The 19,160-nt window shown below is 45.0% G+C and overlaps 1 protein-coding gene across 1 annotated transcript in view; it reads right to left on the bottom strand.

The window, feature by feature from the left end:
• LOC144771636 (cilia- and flagella-associated protein 337-like) overlaps positions 1-19,160 on the bottom strand; it is a 556,113-nt gene that overhangs the window by 119,542 nt on the left and 417,411 nt on the right. Inside the window, exon 22 of the mRNA XM_078656000.1 lies at positions 11,398-11,560. Coding sequence (XP_078512126.1) covers positions 11,398-11,560 — 163 coding nt within the window. The remainder of the gene's footprint in view (positions 1-11,397; positions 11,561-19,160) is intronic.

Genomic DNA, 19,160 nt, shown 5'->3' with positions numbered 1-19,160 from the left:
TCGAAGATATGCAAATATCTTCAGTGGTGTGCAATGTGCTCTAAGGGATGGATCGCCCCGTGAGATAAAGCGGTTGTGTGGAAAAATATCCCTCATGGTGCGCAAACCCATAGTCCCAAGAACAGTGAGCATGTTTTTCTCCTGCGCAACTTTTATACGTGCATGGTGGGCTAGAGGCAGCGCCAGAGCATAGATCTGGAGTTTTTGTGGGTTCTGCGCTAATGCCCTCCTTGTCCTCGACATGCAATATACAGAGTCTATCACTTCCCTCAGGGTGTGTTTTTTCGGATCAGATAGGAATGTAATCAGCGGTGTGGGCATCACGCTTTCACATTCCACAGCTGTGCGCGGTGTATGCGCATGTGGTTGCGTCCGGTAGTGAGCGTGTTGGGCCTGAGCACAATAAAAATATAGTTGGAGGTCTGGCTCACCAAAGCCCCCTTGATTATATGGCTTGGGTAGGACTTTCCAGCTTACCCTGGCCTGCTTCCCGGCACAGGTTAGGCACTGCATAGCCGTTCGCAACGTAGAAAACAGTGCCTGTGGGAGCCAGATCGGTATATTTATAAATAGGTATAAAAATCTCAGCAATATCACCATTTTCTGTATCGCTATTCTAGTCGGATAGGGATAGCGGTAGTCTGATCCACCAATCTATCTGTTCATTCGGTTTAGTTATGGCTCTGCCATAATTCTCCCGAATCACCTTTTCTAGGTTCCTGTGCACCCATACTCCAAGGTATCTTACCGGCTCAGTCTGCCATTGTAACAGGAAACCTATGGTAGGTTGTGTCATGCCTAGTGTAAGTGGTATGACTGCCGATTTGTCCCAGTTGATACTAAGTCCTGAGTATTGCTCAAACAGGATGTATTCCCTAATGAGTGGGTTTAAGTAAGTATCCAGGTATCGGACGTAGAGAACCATGTTGCCAGCGTATAATGATATGCCGACTGGGCGAACCTGGAACTGAAGAGCAGATTCTGGGTGTTTTTAACAAATCTTACACGCTAGTGGTTCAAGTGCTAATGTGAATAAGAGTGGCAATAGCAGACATCCCTGTCTGGTTCCATGGCTTATTTTAATTGGGACGGATCTGTTCCCATTTATTCTAATTGCCGCACCCGGGTCTGCATATAAAAGAGCAATCCAGTGCAGCAAAAGTTCCGGAAATCCCATCCTTTGCAGTATTGTAAACATGAATGCCATTCTAATGCTCGCACCCGGGTTTGCATATAAAAGAGCAATCCAGTGCAGCAAAAGTTCCGGAAATCCCATCCTTCGCAGTATTGTAAACATGAATGCCTACTCGACAGAATCAAATGCCTTCGCTGTGTCCAAGGGGGCTGCGGCTGCTGTCAATTCCGAGAGCATTTGATGGAACATTGCAAAAATGGTCCTAACATTTTGTGTAGTAGACCTAGTCGGTATAAAGCCGGCCTGATCTGGCAGCACTAGTTTCTGCATCAGCGGTTGCAACCTTGTTACGATAATTTTGGCCAAAATGTTGGCGTTTATATTAATTAAAGACAGGGGTCGGTAGGACTCGCACTGGAGGGGATCTTTGCAGGCTTGGGAAGGGTAATCAATAGCGCCTCCCTCAGTGGAGTCAGTAGCATTCCCTTTTCATGTGTCTCCTTGTACATTTCGGCTAGATGTTGGGTCAATAAATCCCCAAATGCCTTATAGAATTATCCAGGGATACCATCTATTCCAGGAGCCTTGTTATTTGGCAGAGCGTTTATCGCCTCTTTAATCTTAGCTTCCGTAATATTGTGACGCAGGTATTCAGGGTGAGTATCCGACAGCCATGCCAATGCAATGTCGTCTAAGTATTGACAGATATCCCGAGGGGTCACTGTCACTGTCGTTGAGTGCAGGTGTGAGTAGTATTCAGTAAAACAGTCTAATATCGAGGGTGTGTCAATGGAGGGGTCCACTTGCACATTCATTATTTGTGTTACATATGTAGATGTATGTGGTGCTCATATCCGGCCTGAAAGCGCTCGTCCGGGCCTGCCACCCTTCCCATATATGCGTGCCGAGTATTTACGCAAGATATAGTTGAGCTCATCATCTGTAAACCCATTTTAGACCTCTACCTTTTGTCTAATGTCTGCTAGTATTTTGGGATCCAGTGTATCCTCAAAGTCCTCCTCTAGTCTTTTAATGTCCCTTTCAGTCCTATCTAGTTGCTGCTCGATATCTTTCAATATGCCTACCCGCTTGCTTATATAGTGTCCCCTTATTGTTGTTTTGATCGCCTCTCATAACGTCCCCGCAATACTAACGGATCCTCTGTTGAATTCAAAGAATTTCACTATAGCCTGTCGTAGTTCTGAATGAAAGGCCTGGTCAAGTAGTGCTTCTGACTTTAGCCACCATGTAAACTGTTGTGGAGTTTGTGTGGGAATGGCAAGCTCCAGTCTGACTGGTGCGTGGTCGGAGAGTGTCTTAGGCAAATGTTCTATCTTAGTTGCCCATGTACTAACGTTATGTGTAGTTAACCAATAATCTATTCTCGACCACGTGTTATGTGCTGTGGAGGTACAAGTGCCCTCTCTCCTCCCTGGATTCCTTAAACGCCACAGGTCAAACATTGTGTGTTCTATCATACCATCTCTAAGCACTTTTGCTGCTTGTCTCTCATACAGTTCGTTACCAGTAGGCCTATCAACACCAGGATCTAAGCATGTATTAAAGTCTCCTTCCCATAGTATGGTTGTGGGTGGTAGGTCACGCAGTTTGGCCCATACTTGTGCAAAGAACAGTGGTTCGTCCGTGTTGGGTCCATACGTCGTGACTATTGTTAAAGGAGTGCCTCTGAAGTTACCCTGTACTATAGTGTAGCGCCCCTGTTCGTCCTTTAGGGAGCTAATTGGTGTGAAAGGGACGCTACGGTGAATGAGGATTAAGACGCCTCTGACATAGGTAGAGTAAGAGGACGCCATGCGGTATGAGGTTCCTATCCGCTTTTCAGTGAGTTCGTTAGATGTGTCTCCTGGAAGCAGGCAATGTCTATCTTATGTCTATATAAATATGCCATGACTGTTCGTACTTTGCGTGGGTCATGAAGGCCCCTCACATTCCAGGTCAGTAATGTTAATGGTCTAGTGAAGCCAGTCTTTTTAGCCATGCTTAGCATCATCCGCAATATAGACTATCCTGTGGCTGCTGTATTTGACATTGCTGTGTTGTATGCCAATTAACAAAGATTTGCTGACCAAGATTTTCACATTTACTCCCCTTCCTTCCCCACCCACTTTGAAAGCCCCCAACCTGCTACAAAGACATTGCCCAAACATCCAAAAAACTCCGCCTCCCACCGTCCCAGCTCTAACTTGGTGTGGTGCACACATGTCGGCGGGAGCTGCCAGAATTTCCCTGCGATATATATTCGCACGGGTGGTCACTTAACAAAAATGTTTACATTGTATGCACCCAGTGGCCGGTAGTCAGTGTTTAGTGCCTATCTAGTCACTTCTTTGAACCCTTGTGCAATTTTCAAACGCCATGTCTAATCAATTTGAACTGAAACACATAGTGTGCCCTAATGTCAATTAACTTATTGTAAATATACATACAAGTGTGCAGGTCACGGCCGTTGCCCAGCCTAGTAGTGTGCAACTTAGTCTCACCCACAGTCCTTACAAAGAGGCGATCCCTTCACTCCAAATATGAAGTGGTCTGTTGTTCGTCTGGGCCCCCTCTCGGCGATCTTCTCTTGGGGGCCTGGTATCGCCTACGTTGGAGAAACTTGAGTGCATCCTTGGGCTCATTAAACACTGTAGATTTCCTCTCATCCATGATCCGCAACCGCACCGGGTAAATCATGGCATATGGGATGGACAGTTAACAAAGTTTCTTTTTTACAGGCCAAAACATTTTCCTGGCCCCCTGCACCTGTTGTGTGAAGTCAGGATATATTGAGATTTCCCTGCCGTCATGCTTCAGACTGCCCAGCTCCCTGGATTTGCATAACGCAGCATTTCAGTCCCGATATTTCAAAAGTCTGGCTATGATCGGCTGTGGCCTAGCTCCAGGCGGCTGGGGTGGGCCAGTTACCTGTGAGGTCTTTCTACAATGAAGACCTCGGAGAAAGTGTCCCTCCCCATCAAAGTCGTCAGCAGCCCTTCAATATATTTTTCCATCGGGCCTGTATTAGTTGACTCTGCAATGCCCATAAAACGTAGGTTGTTTCTGCGGGACCGAGCTTCAGAATCTTCAGCTCTCGCCAGTAAGGCCGTTGGAGTTTTGTCCATATTGCCCTGCCATTGATCCATTTGGTCAATGAAGACCTCAGAGAAAGTGTCCCTCCCCATCAAAGTCGTCATCTGCCCTTCAATATATTTTTCCATCGAACCTGTATTAGTTGTCTCTGCAATGCCCATAAAACGTAGGTTGTTTCTGCGGGACCGAGCTTCAGAATCTTCAGCTCTCGCCAGTAAGGCCGTTAGAGTTTTGTCCTTCTTGCCCTGCCGTTAATCCTTTTGGTGATGCATATCTTCAGTGTCAGAGATTCTTTTTTTGGCCATGTCTATGCGCTCTGTATGTCTGTCCAGGCTCTCTGACATTCTGTCTACCCTATACGTAAGGGTGTCTATCTTCCCATCAATGTTAGAGAGGGCCGTCTGGATCGCCGAGAACATCGAGTGCACATCCCCCGCAGCTTTCGTGCCGGCAGGGGCCACCGCACCCTTTGTGGACTGTGAAGTATCCTGGCCACTATCCGTTACCTTTTTTGGTTGGTCAAATTGCAGCTTCGTTGATTTTTATCCGGTTTCCTCATTTTCCTGTTTCAGCAATACAAGGGGGGGTGTCAGCCCTGGTTCCACTTGAAATTTACTCCTCAGGATAACACTGTTTTTTTTTTGCCGTGCCCCTTCTTGCCTTCGTAATTGCCTGTGGAGTCTCTGACAGGGTGGGGCACACCACACTTCGAGTCTGCCCTTGCAGCCGAGAGCGGGTCACTCCTGTTGATGAAAGCATCCTACATGCTGGTGTTGTGTAAAATAGGATAACTACTTGATCTTCTCGTATCATGCCCAGAGGTCAGCTGGTGTCCCTCCTTACTTCAACTCTCAAAATGCCGCCGTCCACACATGCAATCCACCTTATACACCTCACCCGCTCTCCACCTAGTGGTCTAACCGGGGGATTCTTATCGGTGAGGTCTAGGCTGTGCTTCCAGGAAAGTGCGCATCCCCACTGCCCAGCACAATCACTTTGTGGTCCCACCACACAGAGATCTTATCATGTGCCCTCTCGTGTTTAGGGTTAGAGCATTTGGTTTCAGGCCTCAGATCTATACCCGCATGTGGGCCATATCCAGGGTTGCGGCAGTGCAACAATCTTGCAGCGGTATCAGTGGGTCTGCAGTGAGTGTTTTGATAGCAGGTGTGCCTGTCAGCTGCTCTCCCGCCGCCTCCGCGTATATCCCCGATTGTATTCCCGCACTTGCCTGATGTGCGAAATGAAATCCCCTTGCCATACTTCGATATTTTCTGCCTGCAGAGCCCTATCGTCAATCCCGGGTGTCAATCTACAGTGGCACCTTAATCTGACTTTCGGTGTGTGTAGTCCCTCTATGTATGGGCCAGCTTGCGCCGCCCGCCCCACCGTTAACACAGTCCTCACCATGGTAGAGTGCACACGCCAGTCCCGGGAGTCCCAATTCTGCTCTCAAGTGTGCCGCTCACCTTTCGCTGTCCACTGGGCGCAGCATTCTATTCACTTCCACACTACTTGCGCTCCTCACGGGGCTCTGTCAGTAACGGCTGCAGCGGTCTGTGACCTAGGTTCGCCGATTACGTGTTCTGCGTCACGGGCTGCTTTTACTTATGCCGGCGGCTGCGCTGCACACTCCTCTCCAATGCCGTACAGGGTTCAATGCCGTTTCAGTCTTAACCAGTCAGTGTTTTTCATGAAACTTAGGTCGATCGTCAGGCATGACGTTCCGATTTCGTTTTCTGAGGTTTATTGCTTTCGAATGCACACTGAAATGCAGGATTGTTTCAGGATTTATGTGTGACCGAAGGAGCTCACTCAAATGGCGGCCATCTTCAGGCTTGACTAGCTCCGCCCCCAAGCAAAAAATACTTTACAGTATAATGCAATTCGTAAACAGTTTGAATTGTAATTGTATATGCACTTTGTTTTGACTTACAGTATGGTTGCAGAGAAATGCAATACTTTATAAATACAGTACATAGACTTAAATGGGCTTTTCAGTGAAATACCAGGTAAGTTACTTTTTAGGTTAATTTTCTTACTCAGAGTAGTATACCTGGATACTACTCTGGGACATTTCCTGTAAATGGTTAGGTAAAATTGTTTTGGTTAAATGGTACAATTTTAAAGAGTTTCTTTAGGTTTTCAAACTCCACACTCCAAACAGTCAATGTTATTCTGTGGTAGTGGGCGTTGAGGTTCTGGGAGTAGACTCAGGGGTCCCCCCATGGTCAAGGATGCACTCTAGTTACACCCTCAATGGGGGCCTCCGGTTGGTGGCTGCTGACTAGCAGGCCACTTGGTTTGGGAGCAAAGCTCTTGGACATTAGCTCAGGGCAAATGGGGAAAAAAGTAGCACCAAAGGTGCACCCTCAGCGGCACTAGAGCAGCCGGGTGCAGGGTGCCGTTTCGACGTCGAGCGCCCTGTTGTTTGCAATGGGGAACCTCCGGTTTGCAAAGGCACTGCAGGCTTGGGGACAAAGGTCTTCTGGGTGCGACCAACACTCCCAGAGGTAAGTTGGGAAGTTAGGGGTTGGTTAGGCACCGTCAGTTTGACCACCCAAGGCTATGGGGCGTCGGGTGCACGGGTGCCTTTTGAAGTTGGATCTTCTTACCAGCTCCTGGTCGCAGTTGGGGGGACCTTCTGGATTTAGGCTCCAGGCGTCGGCTGGAAGTTTAAGGCAGGTCAGGGGTCACCGGATCTCTAGTCAGAATCACCTGGGGAAACTCCTTGTGGTGTTTGCCCACTCAAGCTCAGGCCGTGGACGGAGGGTGCAGAGTGGGGACGATTTGCGTTGTCCTGCTGGAGCCAGAGGTTGAAGATGAAAAAACCTGAGGTTCACAGGAGACAAAGTCTTTGTGGTTAAAGGCAGGCAGGTCACCCGGGGTTTTCGAGGTTGCTGGCGGCAGGACACACTGGGATTTCGCTAGAGCAGGTTCGAGATGGAGACAGGGCGGTAGGGCTGGGGCCAAGTCAGTGGGGGTCTTCCTCTTCTTAGCTTCGGCACTGCTGTTCGGTCCTTCTTCTTTTCTTGTTGCAGGTTCTTGTCTGATGTAGCAAGGTTCGGGGTGCCCCTAAATACTCGATTTAGGGGTATTACAGTTAGGTAAAAGGTAAGGAGCAATGGGCCTTTTCCCTGGGGTGGGTACACCCCCTATTATGCCATCTCCAGTGGGAGGGGGCATAATCCTCTCCCTGGTTGGCTAAGTCCCCCCATCTGCAAGATGCGGGGACTGAGAGTTGCGCTTCACCTAGCCTCCCCCATCTGAGGGGTGGAGTTGGCAGAGGTGGGCACACCTCTCTTCCTCACTTGTTTTCCCCGCCGGTTCTCCCACCCAAAGTGGGGGTCAGAACCAGTGAGGACCAGTTGCTGAAAGCAGCAAGTGACCAGGGGAAGCTCACAAAGGCGGCAAGCCTTTGAAGCTTCCCCTTAGTGAGCCCTGCCCATCCTGTGGGAGGAGGCTTGGCACCTCTTCCCAGGATGTGCATTGTTTCCGGCCCCAGAGAGCAGCAGGCTCTCGACCCAGGGGTCCAGAAACATGCCTGGTGGTGGCAGCTGTAAGCAGCCACTCAACCTGGACACTAGTGGTGGGTTAGTTTTCAGGGGGCCTCTCTAAGATGCCCTCTGTGTGCATTTTTCATTAAATCCCACACTGGCATCAGTGTGGATTTAATGTGCTCAGAAGTTTGATACAAAACCTTTCAGTTTTCAGTGTAGCCATTATGGTGCTGTGGAGTTCGTAGTGACAAACTCCCAGCACCATATACTCTTGTTATGTTATGTTATGTTAGCAGGTATCTATAGAGCAGGATGCCACACCAGGGAGTGTCCCTGCATCATGAAAGACAGAGTGCATCAAAGCAGAACCCAGCCAAATCTAATGTTGAAAAAGCCATGTTTTTAGTTTCCTCCTGAAGGGGAGGAGATCTTGCACCTGTCTGAGGGAAAGGGCAGGCTATTCCAAAGGCGAGAGGCCAACACTTGAAAAGATCTGCCCCCTACCGGGGAATGAGGGAACTTTGGGGTAGTGGTCAGAAGCTGGACAGAAAACCTCAAGGTTCGTTGTGATGTATAGTGCTGGAACCTTTCCCTAAGATATGGGGCCCCTACCTTATGGAAGGCTTTAAAAACCAAAACTAATGCTTTAAAATGAATCCTCTTCCGAACTAGTGTAAGGAAGACAGAAGAGGGGTAGTTCGTGTTCTAGGTACTGCCAAGAGAATGGCTCTGGCCGCCACATTCTGGATCACCTGCAGATAGCATGGTAAATAATCAGGAAGACTGAAAATACATGGCCTTAACATAGTCCATTCTCGAAACCACCAAGTCCTAGACTACCGTCTTCCTGTGAGAGACTGGGAGCAGGGGGAGAAAGTTCCTTAGCATTCTCAATAGCCCAAAACAGGGCTGGCCTCTGATTGAATCTGAGCCTTCATAGAAAGGGCAGCGTACAATTTGACCCCAAGATTTTTAACAATGCTGACTGATGTAGCGCGGGGGACATGTCCTGCAGCCACCATTGGTGCCATGGTGCACAGAAATGGGAGCCAAAGAAAATAATCTTTGACTTTTCAAAGTTGCCTTCAGTTGATTTTGCCTAGGCCATTGGAACACCTCTGAAAGACAGGTGTTAATCACATTGTCTTTGAACTCAGCACCCTTCTCACAAGTGAACAACAATTGCATGTCATCCACATAGGATACTATTTTAGCGCCTCATTTCTCAGCGAGTAGCGCAAGAGGGGCCATATACAGGTTAAACAGCGTTGGGCTCAGGATTGAGCCCTGTGAGACCCCGACATTCAAGTGAGGGATAGTAGCAGAGAAGGGAGGGGACCAGATAGTTTGCAGATGTTTGTTTAAAAAGGAGTTGAACCATCTAAGTACCGTGCCTCCGATACCACCCTCCTGGAGTCTTTGCAATAGTTTGATGTGGGGCACAGTATCGAAGGCCGCGGAAAGGTCCAGCAACACCAAAACCACGTTTCCCCCTTTGTCAAGTGTAGCTTTTATGGTTTCAGCAACTTCTAATGAAGCCATTTCTGTGCTGAAATTTGCTCTGATGCCTGACAGGCATGGGTGCAGAAGATGGTTGGCCTCCACGTAATCAGTGGGGACTATGTTAACATATTTCTACAAAACCTTGGATAAAAAGGACAGCAAAGATATAGGCCTATAGTTACCGGCGACCAGAGGGTCTGCCATGGGTTTCTTTAAAAGCGGGAGAATTATCGCATGTTTCCAGCTTTGCAGCATTTTCTGCATTTACAATGTCTAAGAATGGACTTAGACACTTGTAATGGTACAAGGCTCATGCACCTGTACCCTCAGCACTGGTATAGTGCACCCAGCTAGATGAGTGACTGATCTATGCCAGGGCAGTGGGTTGTAGGCATGGCACACAGAGAAGTGTGCCATGTCGACTAATTTTGTTTTGCACCAAAACACGCAGCCTGCAAAGGCAGTGTGTGAGTGTTCGATGGTACAGGACCTCTAAAGGTGGCACAATAGGTGCTGCAGCCCTTAGAGGCCTTCTCTGGTCACAGTAACCTGTGTACCTGTGGTACCATTTACCAGGGGCTGACCTGTGGCCAGAGATGCCAATTGTGTTTAGGCTTCAATGCAGTTTTAGGGAAAGAAGATAGGCCCTGAGTACCTGATTAGAAGGAGCCCAGGGCACATTCAGTCAAAGCACATCAGCAATTCAGCAAAAAGTGGGGGCAACCATGCAGAAAGAAGGCACTTTCTCACAGGTGCCAGTATTATCCTGTACACTAGTCAGTGAATGTAGAATTTTCTACAACCAATCTGGTTTACTTTCTTGCCCTGCGCCCATCTCCTTTCACAGCACTTCTTCCTTGCTTTACTGTAAAAAGTCTCAGAAGTCCCAAGTCAAAAACGGGTAATTCATTCTTCTCTCTTGAGGGACTATGGCTTCACCTTAGCTACGCCCCTGTTGAGATGAGGTATCCTCCGCTCTGTCAGGGTCAAAGTATGTTCTCCATCCTGCTGGAGTTGGAGACAGAAGGTTTAAATGGGCCTAGAATAAATGGTGCCAGATCCCTCCATCCACATTTGGCATCTCAGTCAAAATAAGAAGCGTGAAGGCTGTTCTTTAATCTGCAACTGTTACTATCGGCCTCACAGATGGCTAATCCCTATTGCTTGGCCAGTTGTTGAAAACACCCTGTGTTCCTGACTGTGGAGGCAGCTACCTCTAAGAGAAAGGTCATTAGCTTTTAGGCAGGAATGTGAATTGAGTGTATGGATTGGGGCTAAGGGACACACTAGTTTTAAACCACTTTTGGATCTGAGAGTACAAAGTACACTTTTATAAAGTTACATTTGCACCAAGGTTATCCAAAATATACTTTCAACATTAAATTCCAGTTTTAAAGCTAAGTGTAAAGTAAGTTTGAATCATTATCCTAGCATTTTCCCCAGGTGAAGATTTGAAGTAAAGATTTTAATCGCACTTAGGCCTGGTTTGGGAAGCTTAGCCTAATTTACACAGTGAAAACAGCTTATGGGTATTTATTCAACGTGAAGCCGTGCTATTCTTAATACGTAATGTGACACTTTTTATGCATTAAGCATCCTTCCATATGGGCTTAATGGCACACTGCAGCTGTAACTTATTAACATGTAAAAATAGGGTTTCCTACATGACAAAGTCCTTTTTCCCTGCCATCTGTCACAGTAGTGCTTATAAATAGCAGTAACAGTTGTTCTCCTGCCATTTGTTGCCATACATGTGGGTGGTGTAAGTACACACTACAGTCCACATATGAAATTTAACTTCCATGCTGTTGGTGCATTTTCTGTGCCATTTACCATGACCTTATAGGAAAGATTAATAAACCAATAGGGCGAAGCCAATTTTAACTGTACCATTTTAGGGCAAGATCGCGCAGACGGGGCGCTGAATAGTACTGTCACCATCCAAGGGTTGACAATGCAGAAAATGTGGAACAGTGGATTTTCTACACAGATAATTTTATAAGTTCAGACCTATGCAGAATAACAGCAATATAAATAATACTGCCCCAGAATTGGACCAAGAATATACAAACAACGTTGCACCATTTTTAAGTAAGGTTACACGTTTTACATGGTATAAATTGGTATAGATTTATTTATGAGTCAGCAATGTCCTTACATACTTACGTTCTCTAGTGGCAGCGTGATTTTTAGCAGATGCAGTAAGTCGGCAATGTAAATGGCCAGAGATCATGTTCCAAACAATTATTTCGCCATCATAACTTGAAGTAGCAAGAAGATCAGGTGGGCATTGAGCAACACACAGGACATCCTCCCTATGACCGCGACTCTAGGAGATAAAAAGAAAACAAATCTCAAAAGAGGGAAAGACTTTCAGATTCCTTTTTAGGTTGTCGTCTTGCCTTATAGACAGGCTTGGAAAGAGATACTATACTGCTCATCATATTCCCTACTTTATAAGGTGACAGTTTAAAGGATGTGTTATGAGATTTGGATGTGCCACAATTGGCAAGCTCTGTAGATATTTGTCTGCATGCAATATATATGCTATCTGTCATCTCCTCCAGTAAAACTTTGAGTAATGTCCTCTCCAATTGTTTTTTTAGGAAGACTTGCACCTAGTGATGATTTCACTGATAATTAACTAATCCTGGTGAAATAAAAAAGTAAATCAGTGTAGCTGAAATATTGCAAAAGTGTTTCATATGTAGCCAACAGTGAACTTAAATAATTAATAGCTTTTTATCATAAAGTATCATTCCAAAAAGCAAATGTTGTGGTATCAGTAGCATTCATGACGTCTCATCAGATAAGCGAACTGATATGAATAAAGTACGTAGCACCCACATGCATTAAAATCATACCACAAAGTTAGTGAAGAAATTGCTATTTTTATCCAACCATAAATTATCATTTTGAAAGTAATACAATTGTTTTTCTCTCCAATAAAGTTATTACAGTCTGGCACCATGGCAAACCCGGGAAGACATTACTAGGGTAAATCAGTTGAGATGGTATCCCATGTCTTCCCTGTCTTCTGCCACATGTTAGCTGCTTTTTTCTGTGTGCCAGATAAACCTTTTGAAACTACTTGCTTTTCATGATTGTCTTCTCTGACTGTTAAAGTTATCAGGGTTTTTCACAGTCTGCTACACTTGGAGAAGGACAGCCCTTCATAACTATGCGTGTGGTACAGTCTATTAGTTTTATATAGTCTACTAGTAATGCTAAAAAGCATGCTTGGTCAATCATCAATTAATATGAAACTTAGGGCATTCATTCTTACCTGACCACGCATTTTTCTCCATGTACGCGAGATTCATTCATGAGGCTAAGGCTTGCCGCTTATCCAACTAAGGATGGGACTCCGAAATGGTTACAATTACATGATTGGCCAAATAATAAATGTAGGCTTTGTGGTCACTCAGAGAACACACTATTGCATATAGTATGTATTTGTCCAAGTTTATTAAATTCCTTTAAAATTTTAGTGATACCTTTATTCTTGAAAGCAGGAGTAAGAACGTGCCGTCAAGCCCTTATTTAAAGTGTATCAGGGAATTCTATTCTAGATATCTGTCGGTTTGTTACGTTTTTGGCTGAGGCCAAAAAAGGATTGTCAGTTTCAATTGAACTTGTCTTTTAAATTGAGAACACTGCTGTTTGTTTGTTGATAGCCAATTATTTGAATCAATTATTCACTAGGTTCACTAAGCCATTGTATTTCTGCTGAGTTTTTGTGTTATTCAATAGTTGCCTAGGGAAAACCATTCAACAGTATGCACTTTCACACGTTTGCACGTCTTTTGGGAATGTTTTGCCCCCACCTCTCTGTTAATGAATGCTTGATTATAATTTAGTAGCTATCGAGCTTTGGACTCATGAAATTACTGGATTATAAAACCAGAAAGGGACATTTGTACAAATGTTTACTTGCTGGTCTTAATTCCGCTGCTATGTATAGTTTATTTGTTGGTTAATATGCCCTTTGCACTGTCTCAATTAATTGTCTATATGAATTGCAGCAAATTGGTTCAATATGGTAATTCTGCTGCTATGTAATGTTGAGATGATCTCTTCGTTGATATGCACTTGCACTTCTGTGATTTATATCTGCAGATTTTATCTTCAGGGTTTAAACTTTGGAAAAATGTATTTTGCTTTTCAACTCTGCCTATACTAGTGTTGCATATATGATTTAATTCGTTTAATTTCTAGTTTCATCAAGTCATGCTATTTTAGTTAACTTTTTGAGTTACTCAGGTATTGAATAGGAAAATTATTCAACAGTATACACTTTAGCACATTTGCACATTAGCACATTTGCACATGTTCTGTGAATGATTTTCCCATGTTCTTATGCTAAACAACGACCGGTTATAATTTAGTGGACTTAGAGCTCTTTGACTCATGAAATTACTAGACTATAAGACACAGAAAAGCAAATTTGTACAAATGTTTACTCACTCGTCTTAATTCTGCTTCTAGGCAAAAGTTGCTTATAGTAATGTTGGATATATATATGATCATACTAGTAATGGTCACGCTTTGCTTGCAAGACTGTGCTACATTTGCTTCAAACATCTGCATGAATAGATATTCAAATGGTGACCACGTGATCCAAATACCTTCATAGTAGGCTTCAAAAAAAGATTAAAAGGCTATCTCTAATTAAAGTAATTTAGGATTTCTGATGGTTGGGGGAGGGATTTGACACTTCATTTGTGTGCTTTTGGAAGCATCATTGTGATTCAGACTTTAGATCCATGACCCTGTAGACTGGTTCAAGAATATGGATGGTAACAATGATCAAATGACTGACAAACACAGGTATCATTGTTATGAAAAATCACCAAAGGGTGGCATTAAATAAAGTAGGTCACTACACATCCAGGCAGTATGGTTAGTTGTACCCTAACTTGTCTATAACCTCTTCACTAGGCTCACAGTAATACCTACACAGCCTCACCTCCACTGGGATGGGTCTTAGACAGAGGTGGCAAAAGAAAATAGCATTCAACAGCCATAAGCAACACCTATATGGTAAGTATATTATCAGTCAAGAACAGTCCATAATATTTAGGGAATTAATGTTGCACTCCAGACACTGGGCAATGGTAAGTCATAGCTTGGTGGCCACTTTTACAAGGTCTGCTGTTTTTCCTTCTACCAGACGTTAAAATCATTCCCTCTGCAGGCGTCAAGTAACCCCCTAGTTGGAAATGTCAGTGTAGCAAGGCGGTAATTTTATGAGGTATGTCTGGGAGGCCTTACCATGTAATATTGACACGATACCCAAAACTGGACCTCAAATCTCGCTAGTAATCCTTCTTTCAGTCCTGGTAGAGGTGCAAACAGCAGACAGGCTTACTTAGAGGAACGTGTGTGAAGCATTTTACAGTACCAACAGTGACGATAAGTAATTGATACGACATGAAAGAAATCCAATACCAGTTTATAAAAATAGAGCTTACTTTTATATAAGTTTAAACACCAAACCAAAGTCAATACAAGGCAGATAACTGGAGTTATCAGTTTTAAAGGGTTCAAGAAATCAATACTTTGCAGAGCTGTCAAACTTTACAATTGTAGTCAGTGGGGAAAATCTCAGGTGACACTTGGTCACTTGCGAGGTGAGTTCAACGGAACCCACTTAGAGTTAAGGTCTTGCAGGTCCACAGAACAAGGTGTGACAATCAGAACAATTTTACCTTGCTCAGGGAGTCCGGGTGCAGAGGTGACTTGGCTGTCCTTGGTGCAGAAAGGGAGCCACAGGAGCTGTCAAAAACAACACTTGACAAAACGATACTTGCAGGTTGAGTTTAGAAGAGCCCCTTGGAGGTGAAGCTTGGAGGGGTCCACGACCAGGAATCACCAGGTGGAACAGTCTTACCTAGCTCTGGTGTGTCGGGTGCAGAGGTGTGCCTGGCTATCAGTGGTGCTGAACGGGACTACGGGTGCTGACTTTAACAGGTGTGCCAATGAAGCCTTCTTTGGGATGCAAGATATCAACAACTGCTCCACAGAAGTGGTGAGGGGGAGATGCAGATGGTTCCCTCTAGTCCTAGGGAGTCCTGGTGAGGTCTTTGGCTCGCAGAGTGGTTCATCTTCCTTTTGGAACCGGCCTCCAGTCCTGGACAAGTCATAGTCTGGCGGTTGCAGGGGGCTTATAAGAAAACGACAGATAACAAGGGGCTGCCATAAGAGCAGTACTTCACACCTCTTTGTGGAGTCCTGCCTTGTGCTGACACAGCTTCTGGTGTCAGGGGTGGCCCCTTAAATCCTTGATTTTGGGGGTGTTTAGGGGTATGAGGGCTAGTAGCCAATAGGTTACTTGTCCTGCGGCTAATTCACCCCTGGGGTGACCACATCCTGCAGGTGTATGTCACCAAACTACCAAGAACCCACAATTCTTGGGACTTTTCAACATGGCACGTGCCATCTTCAGCTGTACAGACCCACTAGCCCACCCTAAAGTTGTGGCTAGCCTTTGGGAGTATCCTCCTGAATACCTCATGTCCTGCCTGCTCACAAGCAGGAGTGCCTGGGGGCAGAAGGGGCCTTTGTCTCCACTGGGAGAAAAGTCACCTAGATATCAGAGGTGGTGAGGCTTTTGAGACACACAACCCTGATGGGTCATTCACTAGCCATCCTGGGAGTGTGGAGGTGTGACCTCCTTCCTACCCAGGCCTTTTGTCTCACATCCTCTGGGAGTGAGAGCACTCACCAGCAGGAGGTCAGACTTCTGGCTTGGTGGCAAATGGCTAAGAAAGCCAGTCAATGCACAAGGGAACTCGGTATCTCAGAGGGTGACCTCTAAGGATACCACCTGTGTGCATGCCAGCTCACCTTTGACACAAGAATTGTGTCAGGGGTGAAAAAGCATGATGTTTGATAATAAACATGACTAAATTTGGTTTTACCATAGTGAAGCTGGCTATCTCAGTTTTGTCCGGTAGCCAGTCGACGTTAACCTATGGACTGCCGTTCACTTATAGTAAACTTGAATGGCAAGGTTACTGTGGAGGTATATATGTCTGTATATGTATGCATTCACCATTAGGATAATGCACCCTGCCTCCTGTGCTGTAGGAAGCCTTCCTTAGGGGTGACTCACATACCTGAAGGGATTGAGGTGACTCTGTCACACATGGTGTGTGGAGAGTCATACCTGAGCAGAGAAGCTGCTCCTGCAGGCTGCGGTAGAAGCCCTACAGACTTTACATTTCCTCGGGTCACTCAGGGTGGCACAAATAGTACTGCAGCCCTGGTGACCCCTTTACCACCTTTGCCCCGAGTACCACTGGTACCATCTGCTAGGAACTTACAAGGGAGATTAAAGCATCTTGCCAATCTGGTGTACCAATTCACATTACCTTGTGAAAGAGCACTGGCACTGGGACCTGGTTAGCAGGTCCCAGTGCACTTTCAGTTCTAAAACCTCAGCATGACGAGCAAACGGTGGGTGGTGACCATCCAAAAGTGCACTTTCCTACAGTCAGCATGGTGAAGGTAGTAGAAATAATCTTTTTCTTCTGATTGTCAAATGGGTTTGGAGGATTTCTTGAACACTGTTTGCTTGACACATAGAAGGAAAGTGTGTTTAGTACTCTGCTGTCTTTATTTGCAAATACTAGAATGCCATTCAGGTTTCTTCTCTCACTTGAGGTGGGCATGGAAATTGCGTTTTAATCTGTGTTATGAGCCTGACATTTTAACATTCAGGGTTCTAGGACCTTTGCCACCCAGAAGAAGATTGATGTTGTCTCTGTATTTTAAATAGCCACAAAAAGAGTCAGTTTGTGTTTTACAAAAGTAGAAACGTGGTTCAGTACTTAGAAGATGATCAGGCTGGAAAACAGCCTATGAAAATTCTTGATTTTAGAAAGGGTTTAGATTGGCTCACATTTATGGACGTAGAGAAATAAAGGAAGCCTAAAGTAAACACTTATCTAATTGTATTACATCGGTAGATTGATCTATTGAGCCAGTGGTGGCATCATCTTTCCCTCATGTTAACTTCCTTACTGGATGAAAACTACAGGATTAGAATCGGGAACAAGATGGTGGTGCTCTGTAGTGCTCTAGGTCTCAGACAGGATACTGGTGTTTCCCTATGCAGCTCACAATAGTTATGAGTCAGTTATAGTCATGTGTTAGTGATAAGGGAGTAATTATCTGACATGAATAACTAATGATACATGGCTTCATGCATAATCTATTACTGTCTCAGACAGGGGATACATCCCAAACATAACAATAATGACAGCTATGTGCAGAGATTGTCCGGTCACTGTTGTCACTTTTCCATAGTCTGGCCCATAGGAATAATGTTTACTGTGATTGGCATGAATTTACCTACTAAGAAAAATAATTGACCAAGTGCAAAGAGCAAAATGTCCATGAAAGACAGTTACAATTTGAATCCAACTCGCTAATGATAAATCATCAGTTTTTATGCACACACACACTCGCACATTTACACACGCACACACACACACACACACACTGTTATACACATACACTCTAATACACACACACAAAAGTGTGCTAAAATGTGCTTAGTCCTAAGAATTCATGAACAAATAACTTTAGTGTAAGAATTTATATTACATTTCAGTATACCCTCAGGCTCCTCTGTCTTCTGTAAGCCCCATCTAGATCTCTAACATTATGTATCTAGAACAAGAGTCACTTATGTATCTGACAAATTTTCTGCGTTGGCACAGTTTGCACCTTTATGACAAAACATGTATATGGCAGGCAGGCAACCTTGAGTGTTAAGTCTCAGTCTACAGACAGGTTTAATTACAAGCACCATATTGTATGTGTCATTAACTATTCGAGATGAACATCTCTGTCGAGCACCTGTAACGTTCAAAGTGCCTGCAGAAACCATCCTGTTGGAAGATGGGCTATTAGGAGTGATAGGTAGGCACCTAAAACTAGCAATGAGGACACCAACACGGTCCTGGGTTCTAAACAGGATATCTATAATTTAGCTCCTTGCTCAACCCTGGTAGCTGACACCAAGTAATAAGGCTTATCCTAGAAGACAGGCGTATAAAGCATTTAAATACACCATTACAGTTAATAAGTAAGACACAACACACAATAACAATTCCACACCAAATTATATAAATAGGAAATATTTTATTTTTACAATGACACCACAACCATGAAAATCCAATGTAGGGAACAAGAGATACGATTTTTTAAAGAATAAACACTTTCTAGTGCTTAGAAACCAATAGCGCCTCTACTGGATATCTGGTTGCGCTTAACCTGGACAAAGTCAAAGTTTGAGGCTGACCGCGATGGAGCCCTGCTCGGATATCCCACGTGGTCGGCCTCAGTCAAAATGTTACCTTTGGACTTCGAAACTTTTCTGGAGCTTTTTCCGTCAAGGGCACGCTGCTCTCTACTAGTCCGGATTTGGTGAGAGTTCGCTGGCTTGACTTTCTGGGAGCTCCGGGCTGGGTCACGGTTGAAGATGGCCGGTATGGCTTTTGCAGTTTGGACAGTCACCTCCTGGAGCTTTTTCCAAAAAGTTTCCCAAAATTTCCCAAACTGTGGGGGGTCCTTTCAGAAGGTCTCCTGGTGGGTTCCAAGTGTCCAAAACACAAATTCAAGGGTCTGGAATCTCCTAGATGGTCCTTGTCTGGCCGAGACTTCACTTCCCACAATGCACTTGGTCAACCCCTTAAAACTCCACTGGACACACTCCAGGGGACGACTCTGGCTGGAGACGGGTCAGTTAAGCTCTGTTAACCTGTAGCTGCAGGGAGTCTACTCCTTACTCCTTCTTGAAGCAAGGCAAAGTCCTCAGAGGTGTAGTCCCAGATAGTGTAGCAGGCGAAGCCTTCACCAGGCAGGCCCTTGGGTGCAGTTCAGGATTCCAACCGGACAATCTTCCTTCTTCTTGTGGT

Source organism: Lissotriton helveticus, chromosome 8 (assembly GCF_964261635.1).
Source record: "Lissotriton helveticus chromosome 8, aLisHel1.1, whole genome shotgun sequence".
NCBI classification, from domain to species: Eukaryota; Metazoa; Chordata; class Amphibia; order Caudata; family Salamandridae; genus Lissotriton; species Lissotriton helveticus.
This window is presented reverse-complemented; position numbering and strand designations above follow the sequence as displayed.